Source organism: Bombina bombina, chromosome 3 (genome assembly GCF_027579735.1).
Source record: "Bombina bombina isolate aBomBom1 chromosome 3, aBomBom1.pri, whole genome shotgun sequence".
NCBI classification, from domain to species: domain Eukaryota; kingdom Metazoa; phylum Chordata; class Amphibia; order Anura; family Bombinatoridae; genus Bombina; species Bombina bombina.
In genome coordinates this window covers 1,129,702,667-1,129,723,986 of record NC_069501.1, presented here as the reverse complement: position 1 = coordinate 1,129,723,986, position 21,320 = coordinate 1,129,702,667, and the positions used below count along the sequence as shown (strand labels likewise).

The 21,320-nt window shown below is 40.7% G+C and overlaps 1 protein-coding gene across 1 annotated transcript in view; it reads left to right on the top strand.

The window, feature by feature from the left end:
• Positions 1 to 21,320, top strand: part of NUP58 (nucleoporin 58) — a 258,626-nt gene that overhangs the window by 216,038 nt on the left and 21,268 nt on the right. Inside the window, exon 15 of the mRNA XM_053708500.1 lies at positions 1,445 to 1,449. Coding sequence (XP_053564475.1) covers positions 1,445 to 1,449 — 5 coding nt within the window. The remainder of the gene's footprint in view (positions 1 to 1,444; positions 1,450 to 21,320) is intronic.

The following is a 21,320-nucleotide window of genomic DNA, read 5'->3' as shown; positions in this document are numbered from 1 at the left end:
TTTGTGTGATTTTTTTTTTTTTTGGCTGGAACAAACAGGTTTTACTTTTAAGTTTCATTTTCGTTTTTGAAAGTGTTGCACAGCTCCTATTACTTGTTGTACTTGTAATAAAAGGTCTATGTTCATTTCCTCCATTCCGGCTGAGACTTGAACCTGAGGAGAGCATTTCCTCTGTTAACTGTCTGGGTCTAGGAGGTGGTGAGTGCCCCAGCCATTGGGAGTATAAAGGTGCAGTTTCTTTCATGTAATTGGCAAGAGTCCATGAGCTAGTGACGTATGGGATATACATTCCTACCAGAAGGGGGCAAAGTTTCCCAAACCTCAAAATGCCTATAAATACACCTCCCACCACACCCACAACTCAGTTTTTACAAACTTTGCCTCCTATGAAGATGGTGAAGTAAGTTTGTGCTTTATTTTTATGATTTCTTCTATGATAAGCACTTCTAAGCATTCTGAAACCCAATTCCTATCTGTATTATGTTCTAAAGAATGGTTTATCATGATTCCCTTTTGGGACTGTACTACTATTTCTTCTATAAGATACGACGAGTCCACGGATTCATCCTTTACTTGTGGGATATTATCCTCCTGCTAACAGGAAGTGGCAAAGAGCACCACAGCAGAGCTGTCTATATAGCTCCTCCCTTGACTCCACCCCCCCCAGTCATTCTCTTTGCCTACTCTAAGTACTAGGAAGGGTAAAGTGAAAGAGGTGATAAAATGTTAGTTTTTATTTTCTTCAAGCAAGAGTTTTTTCTTTTAAATGGTACCGGTGTGTACTATTTTCTCTCAGGCAGCAGATGGATGAAGACTTCTGCATGGAGGCTGATGATCTTAGCATTTGTCACTAAGATCCAGAGCAGTTCCCACAGAACGGCTGAGCAGTACTTAAGAAACTTCAGTGTGAGGAACGTTTTTCATGCTATAAGCAGTGAGTTATGTTCAGTCATTTTTTTCTGGAGAGACTGTGGTATTTCAGAATTGGCTGACAGTATCCCCATGAGGGAAAGAGTAAGCAGTAATCCTAAAAGAATAGAGGGGTATTACTAAGCTTGCATAATAGGGGCTAAGAAAAAATGGTTGACACTGAAGAATGTTTGTGGGCAAACGTTTATTTAACTGGGAGTGCTGATAACGTTTTTGGAAGGAACGTTTTTTATGCTTAAATGAGAGGGTACACTTGGCTTCTTTTTGGGTTTAGGAACCCACATATCTAGTTTGAGACCGCTCTGGTGCGGTTCATTTGGGCTGAGAGACATTGAGTGAGATGGGCGGGGCCTATTTTCGCGCCTCAGTTGCGCAGTTGTATTTGACAGGCAAGCAGCAAGCTCCAACTCCGGTGGGCCCTTGTGAGAGTATTGGGCCAAATTGAAGCTTTAACCCTATTTTCCAGATCCCTGAGGGCAGGTAGGCGCCACAGCAGGGCTGTGGCGAGGTGCAGGGGGTGTTTTTTCCAGATTTAAACGTTTATTAATTATCCGTTTTTTCCTGTAACGGTTAAGTGTTCCTTTCCTTGTGGGGCAAACTTAGCTGCATAGTTTGAATGCTTATATCACAAAATTAATACGATTTGATTGTTTAAAAGCAGTTTTGCAAAACGTGTATGCTTTTTTTCTTTTAAAGGCGCAGTACAGTTTTTTAAGATTGTTTTCAAGCCTGTTTGTGGTCATTACTAGCCAATGTTCAATGTGTTTAGGAGCCATTGTGGAACTCCCACTTAAAATGTGTCCCTCATGCACTGAAAGGGCAATAAATTGCAAAGAACATATTGTAGCTGATAAAAGTATGTCGCAGGATGATTCTCAGTCAGAAGAGAATCAGTTTATGCCATCTAATTCTCCCCAAGTGTCACAACCATTGCAGGGGAAGCGCAGTAGGTCCTGTGTGAGAGTAAATGCTGAGCCCTCTGACGCTTTGTTAGCCATCTCCGATGTACCCTCACAATGTTCTGAGTTGGGTGTGAGGGAATTGCTGTCTGAGGGAGAGCTTTCTGATTCAGGAAAGATGTTCCCTCAAACAGACTCAGATATGACGGCTTTTAAGTTTAAGCTAGAACACCTCCGCTTGTTGCTCAGGGAGGTTTTAGCGACTCTGGATGATTGTGACCCTATTGTAATTCCACCAGAGAAATTGTGTAAAATGGATAGCTATCTAGAGGTTCCTGCTTACACTGTTTTTCCGATCCCTAAGAGGATTTCGGACATTGTTACTAAGGAGTGGGATAGACCAGGTATTCCGTTCTCTCCCCCTCCTACTTTTTAAGAAAATGTTTCCCATATCAGACACCATTCGGGATTCGTGGCAGACGGTCCCTAAGGTGGAGGGAGCTATTTCTACCCTGGCTAAGCGTACAACTATACCTATTGAGGACAGTTGTGTTTTCAAAGATCCTATGGATAAACAATTAGAGGGTCTTCTAAAGAAAATATTTATTCATCAGGGTTTTCTTCTGCAACCTATAGCGTGCATTGTTCCTGTAACTACTGCAGCTGCTTTTTGGTTTGAGGCTCTAGAGGAGGCTCTTAAGGTATTGAGACCCCATTAGATGATATTCTGGATAGAATTAGGGCTCTCAAGCTAGCTAATTCTTTCATTACAGATGCCGCTTTTCAACTGGCTAAATTAGCGGCAAAGAATTCAGGTTTTGCCATTTTAGCGCGTAGAGCGTTATGGCTTAAGTCCTGGTCTGCTGACGTGTCATCAAAAGCTAAGCTTTTAGCCATTCCTTTCAAGGATAAGACCCTATTCAGGCCTGAACTGAAAGAGATCATTTCAGACATCACTGGAGGAAAAGGCCATGCCCTTCCTCAGGATAAGACAAATAAGATGAGGACCAAACAAAATAATGTTCGTTCCTTTCGAAACTTCAAAGGTGTTTCCTCTACCTCCTCCCCTGCTGCAAAGCAGGAGGGAAATTTTGTTCAATCCAAGTCAGTCTGGAGACCTAACCAGACTTGGAATAAGGGTAAACAGGCCAAGAAGCCCGCTGCTGCCACCAAGACAGCATGAAGGGGCAGCCCCCGATCTGGGACCAGATCTAGTAGGGGGCAGACTTTCTCTCTTTGCTCAGGCTTGGGCAAGAGACGTTCAGGACTCCTGGGCTTTAGAAATTGTGACCCAGGGGTATCTTCTAGACTTCAAAGATTCTCCTCCAAGGGGGAGATTTCATCTTTCTCGACCGTCTGTAAACCAGACAAAAAGAGAGGCGTTCTTACGCTGTGTAGAAGACCTATATACTATGGGAGTAATCTGCCCTGTTCCAAAAGCAGAACAGGGGCAGGGGTTTTACTCCAATCTGTCTGTGGTTCCCAAAAAAGAGGGAACCTTCAGACCAATTTTAGATCTCAAGATCCTAAACAAATTTCTCAGTCCCATCCTTCAAGATGGAGACCATTCGGACTATTTTACCAATGATCCAGGAAGGGTCAATATATGACCACCGTGGATTTAAAGGATGCGTATCTTCACATTCCTATCCACAAAGATCATCACCAGTTCCTCAGGTTCGCCTTCCTGGACAAGCATTACCAGTTTGTGGCTCTTCCCTTCGGGTTTGCCACAGCTCCCAGAATTTTCACAAAAGTGCTAGGGTCCCTTCTGGAGGTTCTAAGGCCGCGGGGCATAGCAGTGGTGCCTTATCTGGACGATGTCTTAATTCAGGCGTCAACTTACCAACTAGCCAAATCCCACACGGACATTGTGTTGGCCTTTCTCAGATCTCACGGGTGGAAGGTGAACGTAAAAAAGAGTTCTTATCCCCCTCACAAGAGTTCCATTCCTGGGAACTCTGATAGATTCGGTAAACATGAACATTTTTCTGACGGAGGTCAGGAAATCAAAGCTTTTAACCACTTGCCGAGCTCTTCATTCCATTCCTTGGCCGTCAGTGGCTCAGTGTATGGAGATAATTGGACTAATGGTAGCGGCAATGGACATAGTTCCGTTTGCTCGCTTGCATCTCAGACCACTGCAACTATGCATGCTCAAACAGTGGAATGGGGATTATGCAAATTTATCTCCTCAGATAAATCTGGATCAAGAGACCAGAGACTCTCTTCTTTGGTGGTTGTCACAGGATCATCTGTCCCAGGGAATGTGTTTCCGCAGGCCAGCATGGGTCATAGTGACGACGGACGCGAGCCTATTGGGCTGGGGTGCAATCTGGAATTCCCTGAAAGCACAGAGTGTGTGGACTCAGGAAGAGGCTCTCCACCTGATAAATATTCTAGAAATGAGAGCGATATTCAACGCGCTTCAATTGTGGCCTCAGCTGGCTTCGGCCAGATTCATAAGATTCCAGTCGGACAATATCACGACTGTAGCATATATCAATCATCAGGGGGAACAAAGAGTTCTCTAGCGATGATAGAGGTTTCCAAAATAATTTGATGGGCAGAGACTCACTCTTGCCATCTATCAGCAATCTATTTCCCAGGAGTGGAGAACTGGGAAGCGGATTTTCTGAGTCATCAGACTTTTCATCCGGGGGAGTGGGAACTCCATCCGGAGGTGTTTGTACAATTGATTCATCAATGGGGCACACCAGAATTGGATCTGATGGCATCTCGTCAGAATGCCAAACTTCCTTGTTACGGGTCCAGATCAAGGGATCCTCAAGCAGTACTGATATATGCTCTAGCAGTACCTTGGTCGTTCAACCTGGCTTATGTGTTTCCACCATTTCCTCTCCTTCCTCGTTTGATTGCCAGAATCAAACAGGAGAGAGCTTCAGTGATTTTGATAGCACCTGCGTGGCCACGCAGGACTTGGTATGCAGACCTTGTGGACATGTCATCTCTACCACCGTGGACACGTCATCTCTACCACCGTGGACACTGCCACTGAGACAGGACCTTCTCATTCAAGGTCCGTTCCAGCATCCAAATCTAGTTTCTCTGCGACTGACTGCCTGGAGATTGAACGCTTGATTTTATCCAAGCAGGGATTCTCTGAGTCGGTCATAGATACCTTGATTCAGGCTTGAAAGTCTGCCACTAGGAAAATTTATCATAAGATATGGTGTAAATATCTTTATTGGTGCGAATCCAAAGGCTACTCATGGAGTAAGATCAGGATTCCTAGGATTTTGCCCTTTCTCCAAGAAGGATTGGAGAAGGGGCTATCGGCTAGTTCCCTAAAGGGACAGATATCTGCTTTATCAATTTTACTGCACAAGCGTCTGGCAGATGTTCCAGACGTTCAGTCGTTCTGTCAGGCTTTAGTTAGAATCAAGCCTGTGTTTAAACCTGTTGCTCCGCCATGGAGTTTGAATTTAGTTCTTAAAGTTCTTCAAGGGGTTCCGTTTGAACCTATGCATTCCATAGATATTAAGCTTCTATCTTGGAAAGTTCTGTTTTTAGTTGCTATCTCTCCGGATCGAAGAGTTTCTGAACTATCTGCATTGCAATGCGACTCGCCTTATCTTGTTTTCCATTCTGATAAGGTAGGATTCCTTCCTAAGGTTGTTACTAATAAGAATATGAATCAGGAAATTGTTGTACCTTCCCTGTGTCCTAATCCTTCCTCTAAGAAGGAGCGTCTGTTGCACAACTTGGACGTGGTTCGTGCTTGGAAATCTTTGGTCGCTTGCAAGTAAAACTTCAGTCAAACATCTTCTCTGTTTGTTGTCTATTCTGGAAAATGTAGAGGTCAAAAAGCTACGGCTACCTCTCTTGCCTTTTGGCTGAAAAGCATCATCCGTTTGGCATACGAGAATTACAACTCACTCTACTAGAGCGGTGGCTTCCACATGGGCTTTTAAAAATGATGCTTCTGTTGAACAGATTTGTAAGGCTGCGACTTGGTCTTCACTTCATACCTTTTCCAAATTTGATACTTTTGCTTCTTCGGAGGCTATTTTTGGGAGAAAAGTTCTTCAAGCAGGGGTGCCTTCTGTTTAGGCATCTGTCTTGTCCCTCCCGTTCATCCGTGTCCTTTAGCTTTGGTATTGTATCCCACAATTAAAGGATGAATCCGTGGACTCGTCATATCTTATAGAAGAAAAGTAAATTGGTGCTTACCTGATAAATTGATTTCTTCTATGATACGACGAGTCCACGGCCCGCCCTGTCAATTTAAGACAGATTATATTTTTTTGATTTAAAACTTCAGTCACCTCTGCACCTTTTAGTTTCTCCTTTTTCTTCCTGTACCTTCGGTCGAATGACTGGGGGGGTGGAGTCAAGGGAGGAGCTATATAGACAGCTCTGCTGTAGTGCTCTTTGCCACTTCCTGTTAGCAGGAGGATAATATCCCACAAGTAAAGGATGAATCCGTGGACTCGTCGTATCATAGAAGAAATCAATTTATCAGATAAGCATAAATTTACTTTTCTATGGACATTGGTACTTATTTTAGGATTCTTTAGAGTTTGAATATAACCTTAGTAGAGCATATTCACGTACTGTTTGTTTTTAGCTCAGCTTTATCTGTGGCTGACATTACTGTTCTTTCACTATTTTTTGTTGTTGAACAGTTAGCATAAGCAGTTTCAGATTCTCAAGTATATAACTCTGTTTATTTACTTCTGATGTATTCATTTTATTATGTTTACTATATCTATTTTATTATCTCTAGTTTGTTAGGATAAAAATTTGTTTTATTTATTTTATCTCCACTATTTCTGAAGGTTTAGAGTTTATTTCTGCCCTACTTTTAGTCTAGTGAGGTAGCTCAGTTGGTGAATGTCCTGACTACAAACGCTTGTTCTAGATCCAAGATTCATATCCTGGCAAGGTTAATACAGCCCTTTGGCCTTTTTTAGGTCAATTTATTGTGTACCATTTATTTGGGTAATAACTGTTTTTTTCAGCTGCTAATTTGGTTAACTCTGAGTGCAAGCACTTAAAAAGCGTTTATTTTGTATCCTCCTGGGAAAAAACGCTATATAATTACTTGTTGTTCGACTGCATGAAGTTACGGTTCTCAAACCAGTTATTCTGGTGGGGGGAGATTAAATTGTTTTTGGAGGAATTCTGTCTTAGAGTCTGAATAGATTTTTAGAATGAGACCTTCTACGGGAATATTTTTTCCTTAGTACACTCTGTGAATTTTTTTTTTAAGCGTGTTTATACCAGTTCTTTAGCAGGAACAGGGATTGGGTTTCTATTCAATTCTATTCTCTGTCCCAAAGAAAGAGGTTTACTCAGTCCAATCTCGGATCTGAAGACTTTATATTGTTTTGTAAGAGTCTCAACTTCCAAACTGGCGACTATTAGGACTATTATGCCTTTTATTTAGTAAGGTCATTTCATGTCCACTCATTTTTACAGAACGTTTATCTTCATATTTTATTTCATTCAGACCACTTGTGGTTCTGAGATTCTCTTTTTTAGATAAGCTTTACCAATTTGTCGCTTTTCCATTTGGTCTAGTGATAGCTTTATGAATCTTTTCAAAAGTTTCTGGGTGCCCTTCTTTTTGTAATAAGACAGTAGTAGGGTATTATGGTGTTTCCTTATTTGGATGGTATCTTGGTATTAGTTTAATCCTTTTCTTTTATTAGAATCTCTCGTGAATCAACTAGGATTTATTTTACCTAAGAGTTTCGTGATTCATCAGACAAGGGTCACCTCTCTTTGGGTTTCTAGATGGACTCTGTGTTCATGACTCTGTCTTTATCGGACAAAAGTTAATTGTATTTGGCGTTAGCATGTCTAACTTTCAGTTTAGAACATTCCATTTAGTGGAGACCTCTTTTGCTTGATTGTTTTCAGATATCACAGTTGATATTCTTAAATCTCAACACTCAACTCTCTCTGTTTTGTTGATTAGACAGTCATCGTTTTATTCAGGGGCCTCCTTTTGTTAGTCCTTCCTGGACTGTATTCTTATTGGATGCAAGTCTTACAGGTTATGGAGCTGTCTGAGGGTCTCTGACAGCACAAGGGGTTTGGAAACTTCAAGAGGCGAGGTTTCCAATCAATAGTTTAGAACTCCGTGCTATTTTCAGAACTCTTTCAGGTTTGGCCTCTTTTAGGAGAAAACTTTTCATTTTTTGCTTTTAGACAGACAATCTCACAACTGCAATTCCTTAGCAATTAGGGTTGCACCGATACCATTTTTTAAGACCGAGTACAAGTACCGATACTTTTTTTTCAAATACTCACCGATACCAATTACCGATACTTTTTTTTTATGCCATGACAGTTTACCAAGCACAATACAGACTAATGATTTAAGATCGCTTATTTATAATTAGGAACTGTATCTCAAAAGACATTTTGAAATACTAAAACAGTTTTATGTGCTTGTTGTCACAAAGTTCACAGGACATGTTTATAAATAAAAATATTACAATAACATATATTAACAACAAAAAACAGCTGCAGCAGCTGGGGCTGGAAAGCTACAATTTAAAGGGGTGATTACTGGATGCAATTGGGTTGTAGGGTGCCTATATAACTCATCAATCTGACATTTGTACTTAATACAAAGTAATTTAATTCTGAAAATAATATTGGGGAAGGAATATCCCAGTAATCACCTTTGAGAAAAATGGGGCATTTGCATTCTACTGACTCAACAGAATATAGGGCTCGTCTTCATATTTTTCCAGGGCTGCTTTTTATTCCCAGTCCAGCCCTGGCTAAGGATGTTCCTCAGAGTACAGTATGTTTTGAGCATAATTGTGCAAGATAAGAACTAGCAGTATAACAGGCAATCTAGCAATTAGAATAATTTTTCAACAGTTAGTGGCAAGTTCTTATTAAGTAACAGAAGCATCTCTGCATGTTCAGCTATAAGTCTGTTTCTGCTATCAGTAAGGATGTTTGATGCTAAGCTGAACATTCTTTCACTTTTCACACAACTGCATGGGTCAGAAAGATATTTTGGGGCCATTAAATCTCAGTTCCAAGATCCAAGATGGCATATGGGTAGGAATTGGAGGTATCGGTTTAATTATCGGTGCTTTTGAATGAGTATAAGTTCTCATGCAAATACTTGGTATCGGTACCGATACTAGTATCGGTATTGGTGCAACCCTATTAGCAATTAAGAAGTATCTTGAATACGTACTTAAGTGGAATTCATCTTCTGTCGATTTTCTACGATTTATATCTCAGGTTTAGACATTTGGGAGATGGGTTATCTCAGACGTCAGTCTTATACATCCGGGAGAGTGGTATATCTATACAGATGTGTTTTCTTAATTTCCCAGGTACCTTTTCAGGTCCAGGGATCCTCAGACAGAAATGGTGGATGGTATTATCAGTGTCATGGTTTTGCAAACTGGCTGCATATTTCCTCTGTTTTTTTTCTTCCATGGGTGTTCTTTAAGATCATATTGGAACAGTCTCATGTGTTTCTGATAGCATCAGCATGGCCTCACAGGTTTGGTATGTGGATCTTGTCCGGATGTCCAGTTGCCATCCTTGACCATTTTTTCTTTGGCCAGCCCTCTTGTTTCAGGGGCCTTTTTTCCATCGGGATCTCAAATTACTAATTTGAAGGTATGGAAATTGATTAGTGTTTAGTCATAGAGGTTTGTCACTATGTTGCAGGCTTATAAGTCTGTTTCAAGGAACATGTATTATCAGGTTTGTCTGCAAATTTTTTGAAGGGACAAGAATCTGTTCTTTCTATTTTATTTTCCAGAAAGATTGTTTAAACTTCCTAATATTCACTGTTTTGTTCAGGCTTTTGATTTGTATCAAGCCTGTTCATTTATTTATTCTCCTTTTTGGAGTCTTAATTTGGTTCAAGGATTTTGCAGGCTCTTTTTTTGAGCCTATATTTTCTTTAAAGATTATCTACTTTTTTTTGTTTTTTTGTTTCACAGCTGATTATAATTTTATTCCAGATAACCTGGCTAACTTAACCTCAGCCTACTTGAGAAAGGTCGTACAAAGCCCTAATGTTAATTTAGCTTTAGCTCCTGGGATCCGAAATAGAAATGTTCTGCATATTACTTTATTTATGCTTATTTGTGCTTACCTAGAACTGTTATCTTATAAAGTTGATGATTTCATAGCAATGTATAGATATAAGGTTAACATGTTCTCTTCTCTCTTATTAATAGTTTGTAAATTGCGGTTTGGTGTCATTTTCATGTATAATTACCTTGTTACATCTAACTTACTTTACAAAATGTTCTCCACTCTCGCATCTTCTTACCCACCACTACGACCCCACCACACCACAAAGACCACCACACCCAGATAGTAGATACACTACCCTGATCCCATAGTTATAAGACACTAGAATATATGTACACCTCACAGAGAATACAGAAATCTTCCCCAACAACTCTTACAAATGTCCTACCCATCAGAAAATTCACTTTTAGACCTGAAGACCCCTAGCACCCTTTAATAAGGTTGATATATCTAAAGCTTACACAACTAAACAAGATTCCTGATGCCTAAACACACTTACATGAATAGACCCTGGAGGGTGCTATGACCCCGACACCCCAGTATCATACCTCAACTCCTCTCGCTAAAACCTCACTTGGTCCGTTAAGGACACTTATAATTACATTCAGTAGCTCTGTCCCCCCCCCCAGGTACGGGATAGTTACTCATGGGTTCTTTACCCACTTTCCTAATTCAAGCGGCTCTTGCCCGCTGCACTCTTTCTCCTCTTCTCATTTACTTTATTACTTACAACTCAGTCAAAGTTACTAGCTAACGGAACACACCCGGAAATACACCCAGAGACCATCTTACTACAAACCCGAAGGCACAGCTATACACCCCTCTCCCCCATTACCCCCCTCCTTTCCCTCCACCGACCAGACTTAGCCGACCATGGAGCCCCTTCATGTTATCTCCCTGAATGTCAAAGGCCTTAACTCGCCAACAAAACCCAGTCTTCTTCTCAACTACTTACATAAAAATAATGTAAACATTGCCTTACTACAGGAAACCCATTGGACACCCACTCCACAAATCCCCAACACAACCAAAAAATTCCCAATAGTCTTAGAAGCTTCTTTTCTCCTACATTGGTGTATCCGGTCCACAGCTTCATCCTTACTTGTGGGATATTCTCAATCCCTACAGGAAGTGGCAAAGAGAGCACACAGCAGAGCTGTCCATATAGCTCCCCTCAGGCTCCGCCCCCCCAGTCATTCTCTTTGCCGCTCTAACTAGTAGCACCTCCACGGGGGTGGTAAAGAGTATGTGGTGTTAGTTGTAGTTTTTTATTTCTTCTATCAAGAGTTTGTTATTTTAAAATAGTGCCGGCTTGTACTATTTACTCTGCAGCTGAAATTGATGAAGATTTCTGCTGAGAGGAATATGATTTTAGCACCAGTAACTAAAATCCATTGCTGTTCCCACGCAGGACTGTTGAATACCAGAGAACTTCAGTTGGGGGGAACAGTTTGCAGGCTTAACTGCTTCAGGTATGATCAGTCATTTCTTTCATGTAATTAACAAGAGTCCATGAGCTAGTGACGTATGGGATATACATTCCTACCAGGAGGGGCAAAGTTTCCCAAACCTCAAAATGCCTATAAATACACCCCTCACCACACCCACAAATCAGTTTTACAAACTTTGCCTCCAAGGGAGGTGGTGAAGTAAGTTTGTGCTAGATTCTACGTTGATATGCGCTCCGCAGCAAGTTGGAGCCCGGTTTTCCTCTCAGCGTGCAGTGAATGTCAGAGGGATGTGAGGAGAGTATTGCCTATTGAATGCAGTGATCTCCTTCTACGGGGTCTATTTCATAAGGTTCTCTGTTATCGGTCGTAGAGATTCATCTCTTACCTCCCTTTTCAGATCGACGATATACTCTTTGTATTTACCATTTCCTCTACTGATTCTCGTTTCAGTACTGGTTTGGCTTTCTACAAACATGTAGATGAGTGTCCTGGGGTAAGTAAGTCTTATTTTCTGTGACACTCTAAGCTATGGTTGGGCACTTTATTTATAAAGTTCTAAATATATGTATTCAAACATTTATTTGCCTTGACTCAGAATGTTCAAATTTCCTTATTTCCAGACAGTCAGTTTCATATTTGGGATTATGCTTTAATTATCATATTTTTTCTTACCTCAAAAATTTGACTTTTTTCCCTGTGGGCTGTTAGGCTCGCGGGGGCTGAAAATGCTTCATTTTATTGCGTCATTCTTGGCGCGGACTTTTTTGGCGCAAAAATTCTTTTCCGTTTCCGGCGTCATACGTGTCGCCGGAAGTTGCGTCATTTTTGACGTTATTTTGCGCCAAAAATGTCGGCGTTCCGGATGTGGCGTCATTTTTGGCGCCAAAAGCATTTAGGCGCCCAATAATGTGGGCGTCTTATTTGGCGCCAAAAAATATGGGCGTCGCTTTTGTCTCCACATTATTTCAGTCTCATTTTTCATTTGCTTCTGGTTGCTAGAAGCTTGATGTTTGGCATTTTTTTCCCATTCCTGAAACTGTCTTATAAGGAATTTGATCTATTTTGCTTTATATGTTGTTTTTTCTCTTACATATTGCAAGATGTCTCACGTTGCATCTGAGCCAGAAGATACTACAGGAAAACCTCTGCCTGCTGGATCTACCAAAGCTAAGTGTATCTGCTGTAAACTTTTGGTAGCTATTCCTCCAGCTGTTGTTTGTATTAAATGTCATGACAAACTTGTTAATGCAGATAATATTTCCTTTAGTGATGTACCATTGCCTGTTGCAGTTCCCTCAACATCTAAGGTGCAGAATGTTCCTGATAACATAAGAGATTTTGTTTCTGAATCCATAAAGAAGGCTTTGTCTGTTATTTCTCCTTCTAGTAACGTAAAAAGTCTTTTAAATCTTCTCTCTCTACAGATGAATTTTTAAATGAACACCATCATTCTGATTCTTTGGACTCTTCTGGTTCAGAGGATTCTGTCTCAGAGATTGATGCTGATAAATCTTCATATTTATTTAAGATGGAATTTAATTCGCTCTTTACTTAAAGAAGTACTAATTGCCTTAGAAATAGAGGATTCTAGTCCTCTTGATACTAATTCTATACGTTTGGATAAGGTTTTTAAAGCTCCTGCGGTTATTCCAGAAGTCTTTCCTGTTCCTAATGCTATTTCTGCAGTAATTGCTAAGGAATGGGATAAATTGGGTAATTCATTTACTCCTTCTAAACGTTTTAAGCAATTATATCCTGTTCCGCCTGACAGGTTAGAATTTTGGGACAAAATCCCTAAAGTTGATGGGGCTATTTCTACCCTTGCTAAACGTACTACCATTCCTACATCAGATGGTACCTCGTTTAAGGATCCTTTAGATAGAAAAATTGAATCTTTTCTAAGAAAAGCTTATCTATGTTCAGGTAATCTTCTTAGACCTGCTATATCATTGGCTGATGTTGCTGCAGCTTCAACTTTTTGGTTGGAAACTCTAGCGCAACAAGTAACAAATCGTGATTCTCATGATATTATTATTCTTCTCCAGCATGCTAATAATTTCATCTGTGATGCCATTTTTGATATTATTAGAGTTGATGTTAGATTTATGTCTCTGGCTATCTTAGCCAGAAGAGCTTTATGGCTTAAGACTTGGAATGCTGATATGGCTTCTAAATCAACTCTACTTTCCATTTCTTTCCAGGGAAACAAATTATTTGGTTCTCAGTTGGATTCTATTATTTCAACTGTTACTGGTGGGAAAGGAACTTTTTTACCACAGGATAAAAAGTCTAAAGGTAAAAACAGGGCTAAACAATCGTTTTCGTTCCTTTCGTTTCAACAAAGAACAAAAGCCTGATCCTTCGTCCTCAGGAGCAGTTTCAGTTGGAAACCATCTCCAGTCTGGAATAAATCCAAGCCTGCTAGAAAGGCAAAGCCTGCTTCTAAGTTCACATGAAGGTACGGCCCTCATTCCAGTTCAGCTGGTAGGGGGCAGGTTACGTTTTTTCAAAGAAATTTGGATCAATTCTGTTCTCAATCTTTGGATTCAGAACATTGTTTCAGAAGGGTACAGAATTGGTTTCAAGATGAGACCTCCTGCAAAGAGATTTTTTCTTTCCCATGTCCCAGTAAATCCAGTGAAAGCTCAAGCATTTCTGAATTGTGTTTCAGATCTAGAGTTGGCTGGAGTAATTATGCCAGTTCCAGTTCCGGAACAGGGGATGGGGTTTTATTCAAATCTCTTCATTGTACCAAAGAAGGAGAATTCCTTCAGACCAGTTCTGGATCTAAAATTATTGAATCGTTATGTAAGGATACCAACGTTCAAGATGGTAACTGTAAGGACTATATTGCCTTTTGTTCAGCAAGGGAATTATATGTCCACAATAGATTTACAGGATGCATATCTGCATATTCCGATTCATCCAGATCATTATCAGTTCCTGAGATTCTCTTTTCTAGACAAGCATTACCAATTTGTGGCTCTACCGTTTGGCCTTGCTACAGCTCCAAGAATTTTCACAAAGATTCTCGGTGCCCTTCTGTCTGTAATCAGAGAACAGGGTATTGTGGTATTTCCTTATTTGGACGATATCTTGGTACTTGCTCCGTCTTTACATTTAGCAGAGTCTCATACGAATCGACTTGTGTTGTTTCTTCAAGATCATGGTTGGAGGATCAATTTACCAAAAAGTTCTTTGATTCCTCAAACAAGGGTAACCTTTCTGGGTTTCCAGATAGATTCAGTGTCCATGACTTTGTCTTTAACAGACAAGAGACGTCTAAAATTGATTACAGCCTGTCGAAACCTTCAGTCTCAATCATTCCCTTCGGTAGCCTTATGCATGGAAATTCTAGGTCTTATGACTGCTGCATCGGACGCGATCCCCTTTGCTCGTTTTCACATGCGACCTCTTCAGCTCTGTATGCTGAACCAATGGTGCAGGGATTACACGAAGATATATCAATTAATATCTTTAAAACCGATTGTTCGGCACTCTCTAACGTGGTGGACAGATCACCATCGTTTAATTCAGGGGCTTCTTTTGTTCTTCCGACCTGGACTGTAATTTCAACAGATGCAAGTCTCACAGGTTGGGGAGCTGTGTGGGGATCTCTGACGGCACAATGAGTTTGGGAATCTCAGGAGGTGAGATTACCGATCAATATCTTGGAACTCCGTGCAGTTTTCAGAGCTCTTCAGTTTTGGCCTCTTCTGAAGAGAGAATCGTTCATTTGTTTTCAGACAGACAATGTCACAACTGTGGCATACATCAATCATCAAGGAGGGACTCACAGTCCTCTGGCTATGAAAGAAGTATCTCGAATTTTGGTTTGGGCGGAATCCAGCTCCTGTCTAATCTCTGCGGTTCATATCCCAGGTGTAGACAATTGGGAAGCGGATTATCTCAGTCGCCAAACGTTGCATCCGGGCGAATGGTCCCTTCACCCAGAGGTATTTCTTCAGATTGTTCAAATGTGGGGGCTCCCAGAGATAGATCTGATGGCCTCTCATCTAAACAAGAAACTTCCCAGGTATCTGTCCAGATCCCGGGATCCTCAGGCGGAGGCAGTGGATGCATTATCACTTCCTTGGAAGTATCATCCTGCCTATATCTTTCCGCCTCTAGTTCTTCTTCCAAGAGTAATCTCCAAGATTCTGAGGGAATGCTCGTTTGTTCTGCTAATAGCTCCGGCATGGCCTCACAGGTTTTGGTATGCGGATCTTGTCCGGATGGCATCTTGCCAACCATGGACTCTTCCGTTAAGACCAGACCTTCTGTCTCAAGGTCCTTTTTTCCATCCGGATCTGAAATCCTTAAATTTAAAGGTATGGAGATTGAACGCTTGATTCTTGGTCAAAGAGGTTTCTCTGACTCTGTGATTAATACTATGTTACAGGCTCGTAAATCTGTATCTCTGAGAGATATATTATAGAGTCTGGAAGACTTATATTTCTTGGTGGTCTTTCTCATCATTTTTCTTGGCATTCTTTTAGAATACCGAGAATTTTACAGTTTCTTCAGGATGGTTTAGATAAGGGTTTGTCTGCGAGTTCTTTGAAAGGACAAATCCTCCGCTCTTTCTGTTCTTTTTCACAGAAAGATTGCTATTCTTCCTGATATTCATTGTTTTGTACAAGCTTTGGTTCGTATAAAACCTGTCATTAAGTCAATTTATCCTCCATGGAGTTTGAATTTGGTTTTTGGGAGCTCTTCAAGCTCCTCCGTTTGAACCTATGCATTCATTGGACATTAAATTACTTTCTTGGAAAGTTTTGTTCCTTTTGGCCATCTCTTCTGCTAGAAGAGTTTCTGAATTATCTGCTCTTTCGTGTGAGTCTCCTTTCTGATTTTTCATCAGGATAAGGCGGTGTTGCGAACTTCTTTTGAATTTTTACCTAAAGTTGTGAATTCCAACAACATTAGTAGAGAAATTGTGGTTCCTTCATTATGTCCTAATCCTAAGAATTCTAAGGAGAAATCATTGCATTCTTTGGATGTTGTTAGAGCTTTGAAATATTATGTTGAAGCTACGAAATCTTTCCGTAAGACTTCTAGTCTATTTGTTATCTTTTCCGGTTCTAGGAAAGGCCAGAAAGCTTCTGCCATTTCTTTGGCATCTTGGTTGAAATCTTTAATTCATCTTGCCTATGTTGAGTCGGGTAAAATTCCGCCTCGAAGAATTACAGCTCATTCTACTAGGTCAGTTTCTACTTCCTGGGCGTTTAGGAATGAAGCTTCGGTTGACCAGATCTGCAAAGCAGCAACTTGGTCCTCTTTGCATACTTTTACTAAATTCTACCATTTTGATGTATTTTCTTCTTCTGAAGCAGTTTTTGGTAGAAAAGTTCTTCAGGCAGCGGTTTCAGTTTGATTCTTCTGCTTATGTTTTTTGTTAAACTTTATTTTGGGTGTGGATTATTTTCAGCAGGAATTGGCTGTCTTTATTTTATCCCTCCCTCTCTAGTGACTCTTGTGTGGAAAGATCCACATCTTGGGTAGTCATTATCCCATACGTCACTAGCTCATGGACTCTTGTTAATTACATGAAAGAAAACATAATTTATGTAAGAACTTACCTGATAAATTCATTTCTTTCATATTAACAAGAGTCCATGAGGCCCACCCTTTTTTGTGGTGGTTATGATTTTTTTGTATAAAGCACAATTATTCCAATTCCTTATTTTTTATGCTTCGCACTTTTTTTCTTATCACCCCACTTCTTGGCTATTCGTTAAACTGATTTGTGGGTGTGGTGAGGGGTGTATTTATAGGCATTTTGAGGTTTGGGAAACTTTGCCCCTCCTGGTAGGAATGTATATCCCATACGTCACTAGCTCATGGACTCTTGTTAATATGAAAGAAATGAATTTATCAGGTAAGTTCTTACATAAATTATGTTTTTTCTAACAAGACCAAGTAATGCTAGAAGACTGTCAGAAATCCCCTCAGGGATAGGTAAGCCATTTTTCTTAGACTCTGTATAAAATGATGGCTTATATTAAGGGCTCTATGCTGGTTGACACTATTGTGGGCTAAATCGATTGCTTTTTAGCATGTTTCAGTATATATAAGGTGTTTTTTCAGACTTTGAAACACTTATGGGGTTTAATTTTGCGCCTGGCACTTATTTGGACACCTAATCTAGTCTAAAAGGCCCCTCCACTCTGGAATGAAGAGGGAGGAGGCCTCATTTTCGCGCCTCAATTGCGCAGTTGTTTTCACTAGGCAGTTCATGCAACTTCACGTGGGGAGTCCAGAGACATCAGAAAGGACTTCAGAGAGGCTTATTTCCTGCTTAAATAATCCCTAAGGAAGGTAAAAGCCACAGCAGAGGCTGTGGCATTGTACTGTAGTGTTTTTAACCGGTTAACTGCTGTTATTAGCTCCGGTTTGGGCATTAAGGGGTTAATTGGTCTGAAAATTTGTGTGCAATATTTTCAAAGCATTAAGGCACTGTGGTGAAAATTTCATTAAAATCGGATGTTTATTTGATGGTTTTTTGATTTTTCAGTAATAAAGTGTGCACTTTTATTATTTAAAGAGACAGTAACGTTTTTGTCAAAAATAGTTTTTATTGCATTGAAGTTCTGTCTAAGTCTGCCAAACATGTCTGACCCTTCAGATAGCCTATGTTCTGTATGTTTAAAGGCCAAGGTGGTTCCCCCATTAAATTTATGTGTGAAGTGTGCTATAGGACTGTACAATCACACTGAAAGAGGTAGCCCAAGATAATTCTTTAGCTGAAGGTAGTGAGGATAGCCCGCTATCCCCTCCTTCTGTGTCAACACCAGCTATGCCCGTTCAAGCGATGCCCAGTACATCTAGCGCTCCAATTGCTATTACTATGCAGCAGTTAGCAGCAGTAATGGATAATTCTCTCGCAGCATTTTTATCCAAGCTGCCAGCTTTTCCAAGGAAGCGTGATTGCTCAGTTTTAAATACAGAAAATGAGCAAGCAGACGCAGAGGATAATTTATCTGTAGTGCCCTCACATCAATCTGACTTGGCGGTGAGGGGGGAGGGCCTGTCTGAGGGAGAAATTTCTGACACAGGAAAAGTTTCTCAGCAGGCAGAGCCTGATACCATAGCATTTAAATTTAAGCTAGAACACCTCCGTGCCCTACTTAAGGAGGTCCTAGCTACACTTGATGATTGTGACCCCTTGGTGGTCCCAGAAAAATTGTGTAAAATGGACAAATTCTTAGAGGTCCGAGTACACACTGATGCGTTTCCGATACCTAAGAGGGTGGCGGATATCGTGAATAAGGAGTGGGAGAAGCCAAGTGTACCTTTTTGTTCCCCCTCCTATATTTAAGAAAATGTTCTCAATTGTTGACCCCAGAAGGGACGCGTGGCAGACGGTCCCTAAGGTAGAGGGGGCAGTTTCAACGCTAGCTAAGCGCACGACTATACCAATAGAAGACAGTTGCGCTTTCAAAGATCCTATGGATAAAAAATTATAAGGTTACTTAAGAAAATTTCTTGTTCAACAAGGTTTTCTTCTTCAACCAATTTCTTGCATTATTCCTGTAACCACTGCAGCGGCTTTTTGGTTTGAGGAACTAGAAAACTCGCTCCAGAAGGAGACTTCTTATGATGAAGTCATGGACAGAATTCACGCCCTGAAGTTGGCTAATTCTTTCATTACAGATGCCGCTTTGCAGTTAGCTAAATTAGCGGCGAAAAATTATGGTTTCGCAATCGTGGCGCGCAGAGCGCTTTGGCTAAAATCTTGGTCGGCGGATGTGTCGTCCAAAACAAAATTTCTTAATATTCCTTTCAAGGGTAAGACCCTATTCGGGCCAGAGTTGAAAGAAATTATTTCAGATATCACTGGGGGGAAAGGGCCATGCCCTTCCACAGGATAGACCTTTCAAAGCTAAAAATAAGTCTAATTTCTCTTGTTAAGTGTATCCAGTCCACGGATCATCCATTACTTGTGGGATATATTCCTTTCCCAACAGGAAGTTGCAAGAGGATCACCCACAGCAGAGCTGCTATATAGCTCCTCCCCTCACATGTCATATCCAGTCATTCTCTTGCAACCCTCAACATAGATGGAGGTCGTGAGAGGACTGTGGTGTTTTATACTTAGTTTATTTCTTCAATCAAAAGTTTATTTTTAAATGGCACCGGAGTGTGCTGTTTTTTCTCAGGCAGTATTTGGAAGAAGAATCTGCCTGCGTTTTCTATGATCTTAGCAGAAGTAACTAAGATCCACTAAGGTATGTGCAGTAAAATATTTTTCTAAGGAATGGAATTGACTAAGAAAATGCTGCTGATACCGAAGTAATGTAAGTAAAGCCTTAAATGCAGTGAAAGCGACTGGTATCAGGCTTATTAATAGAGATATTACTCTTAAAAAAATGTGTTTTAAAACGTTTGCTGGCATGTTTAATCGTTTTTTTTAACGTACATTTGGTGATAAAACTTATTGGGGCATAATTTTTCCACATGGCTGGCTAATTTCTGCATAGAAACAGTTAACTGAGGCTTCCCACTGTTGTAATATGAGTGGGAGGGGCCTATTTTAGCGCTTTTTTGCGCAGTAAAAAATTCAGATTCAGACTTCCTGCTTCTTCCTGCATGATCCAGGACTTCTCTAGAGGGCTCAAAAGGCTTCAAAAGTCATATTGAGGGAGGTAATCAGTCACAGCAGAGCTGTGACAGTGTGTTTGACGGTTTTAAAAAACGTTTTTCTCTATTGTTTATCCATTTTGGGTATTAAGGGGTTAATCATCCATTTGCAAGTGGGTGCAATGCTCTGCTAACTTAATACATTTACTGTTAAAATTTGGTTGGTATAACTGCTTTGGTTCATTGTTATTTCAACGTGAGACAGGTTTTGTGTTTCTTAAAGGCGCAGTAGCGTTTTTTATATTGCTTGTAAACTTATTGTGAAGTGTTTTTCAAGCTTGCCAGTCTTATTGCTAGTCTGTTTTAAACATCTGACATAGATGAATCTACTTGTTCATTATGTTTGAAAGCCAGTGTGGAGCCCCATAGGAATATGCTGTACTAAATGTATTGATTTCACTTTAAATAATAAAGGTCAGTCTTTATCTATAAAAGAATTATCACCAGACGACGAGGGGGAAGTTATGCCGACTAACTCTCCTCACGTGTCAGTATCTTCGCCTCCCGCTCAAGAGACGCATGCTATTATGGCGCCAAGTACATCAGAGACGCCCATAGCAATTACTTTACAGGATATGGCTACAATCATGAATAATACCCTGTCAGAAGTATTATCTAGATTGCCAGAATTGAAGAGGCAAGCGCGATAGCTCTGGATTAGGAGAGATGCAGAAGCGCGCTGGTGCTGTAAGAGCCATGTCTGATACTGCGTCACAGTTTGCAGAACATGAGGACGGAGAGCTTCATTCTGTGGGTGACGGATCTGATCCTGGGAAACCTGATTCAGAGATCTCTAATTTTAAATTTAAGCTTGAGAACCTCCGTGTATTGCTTGGGGAGATTTTAGCTGCTCTGAACGACTGTAACACAGTTGCAATTCCAGAGAAATTGTGTAGGCTGGATAGATACTATGCACGGTGGGTACGGTGTGTACTGATGTTTTCCCTATACCTAAAAAGGCTTACGAAATTATTAGCAAGGAGTGGGATAGACCCGGTGTGCCCTTTTCCCCACCTCCTATATTTAGAAAAATGTTTCCAATAGACGCCACTACGCGGGACTTATGGCAGACGGTCCCTAAGGTGGAGGGAGCAGTTTCTACTTTAGCAAAGCGTACCACTATCCCGGTTGTGCTTTTTCGGATTCAATGGATAAAAAATTAGGTTACCTTAAGAAAATGTTTGTTCAACAAGGTTTTATCCTGCAGCCCCGTGCATGCATTGCGCCTGTCACTGCTGCTGCGGCATTCTGGTTTGAGTCTCTGGAAGAGGCCATTCACACAGCTCCATTGGATGAAATTATGGACAAGCTTAAATCACTTAAGCTAGCTAACTCATTTGTTTCT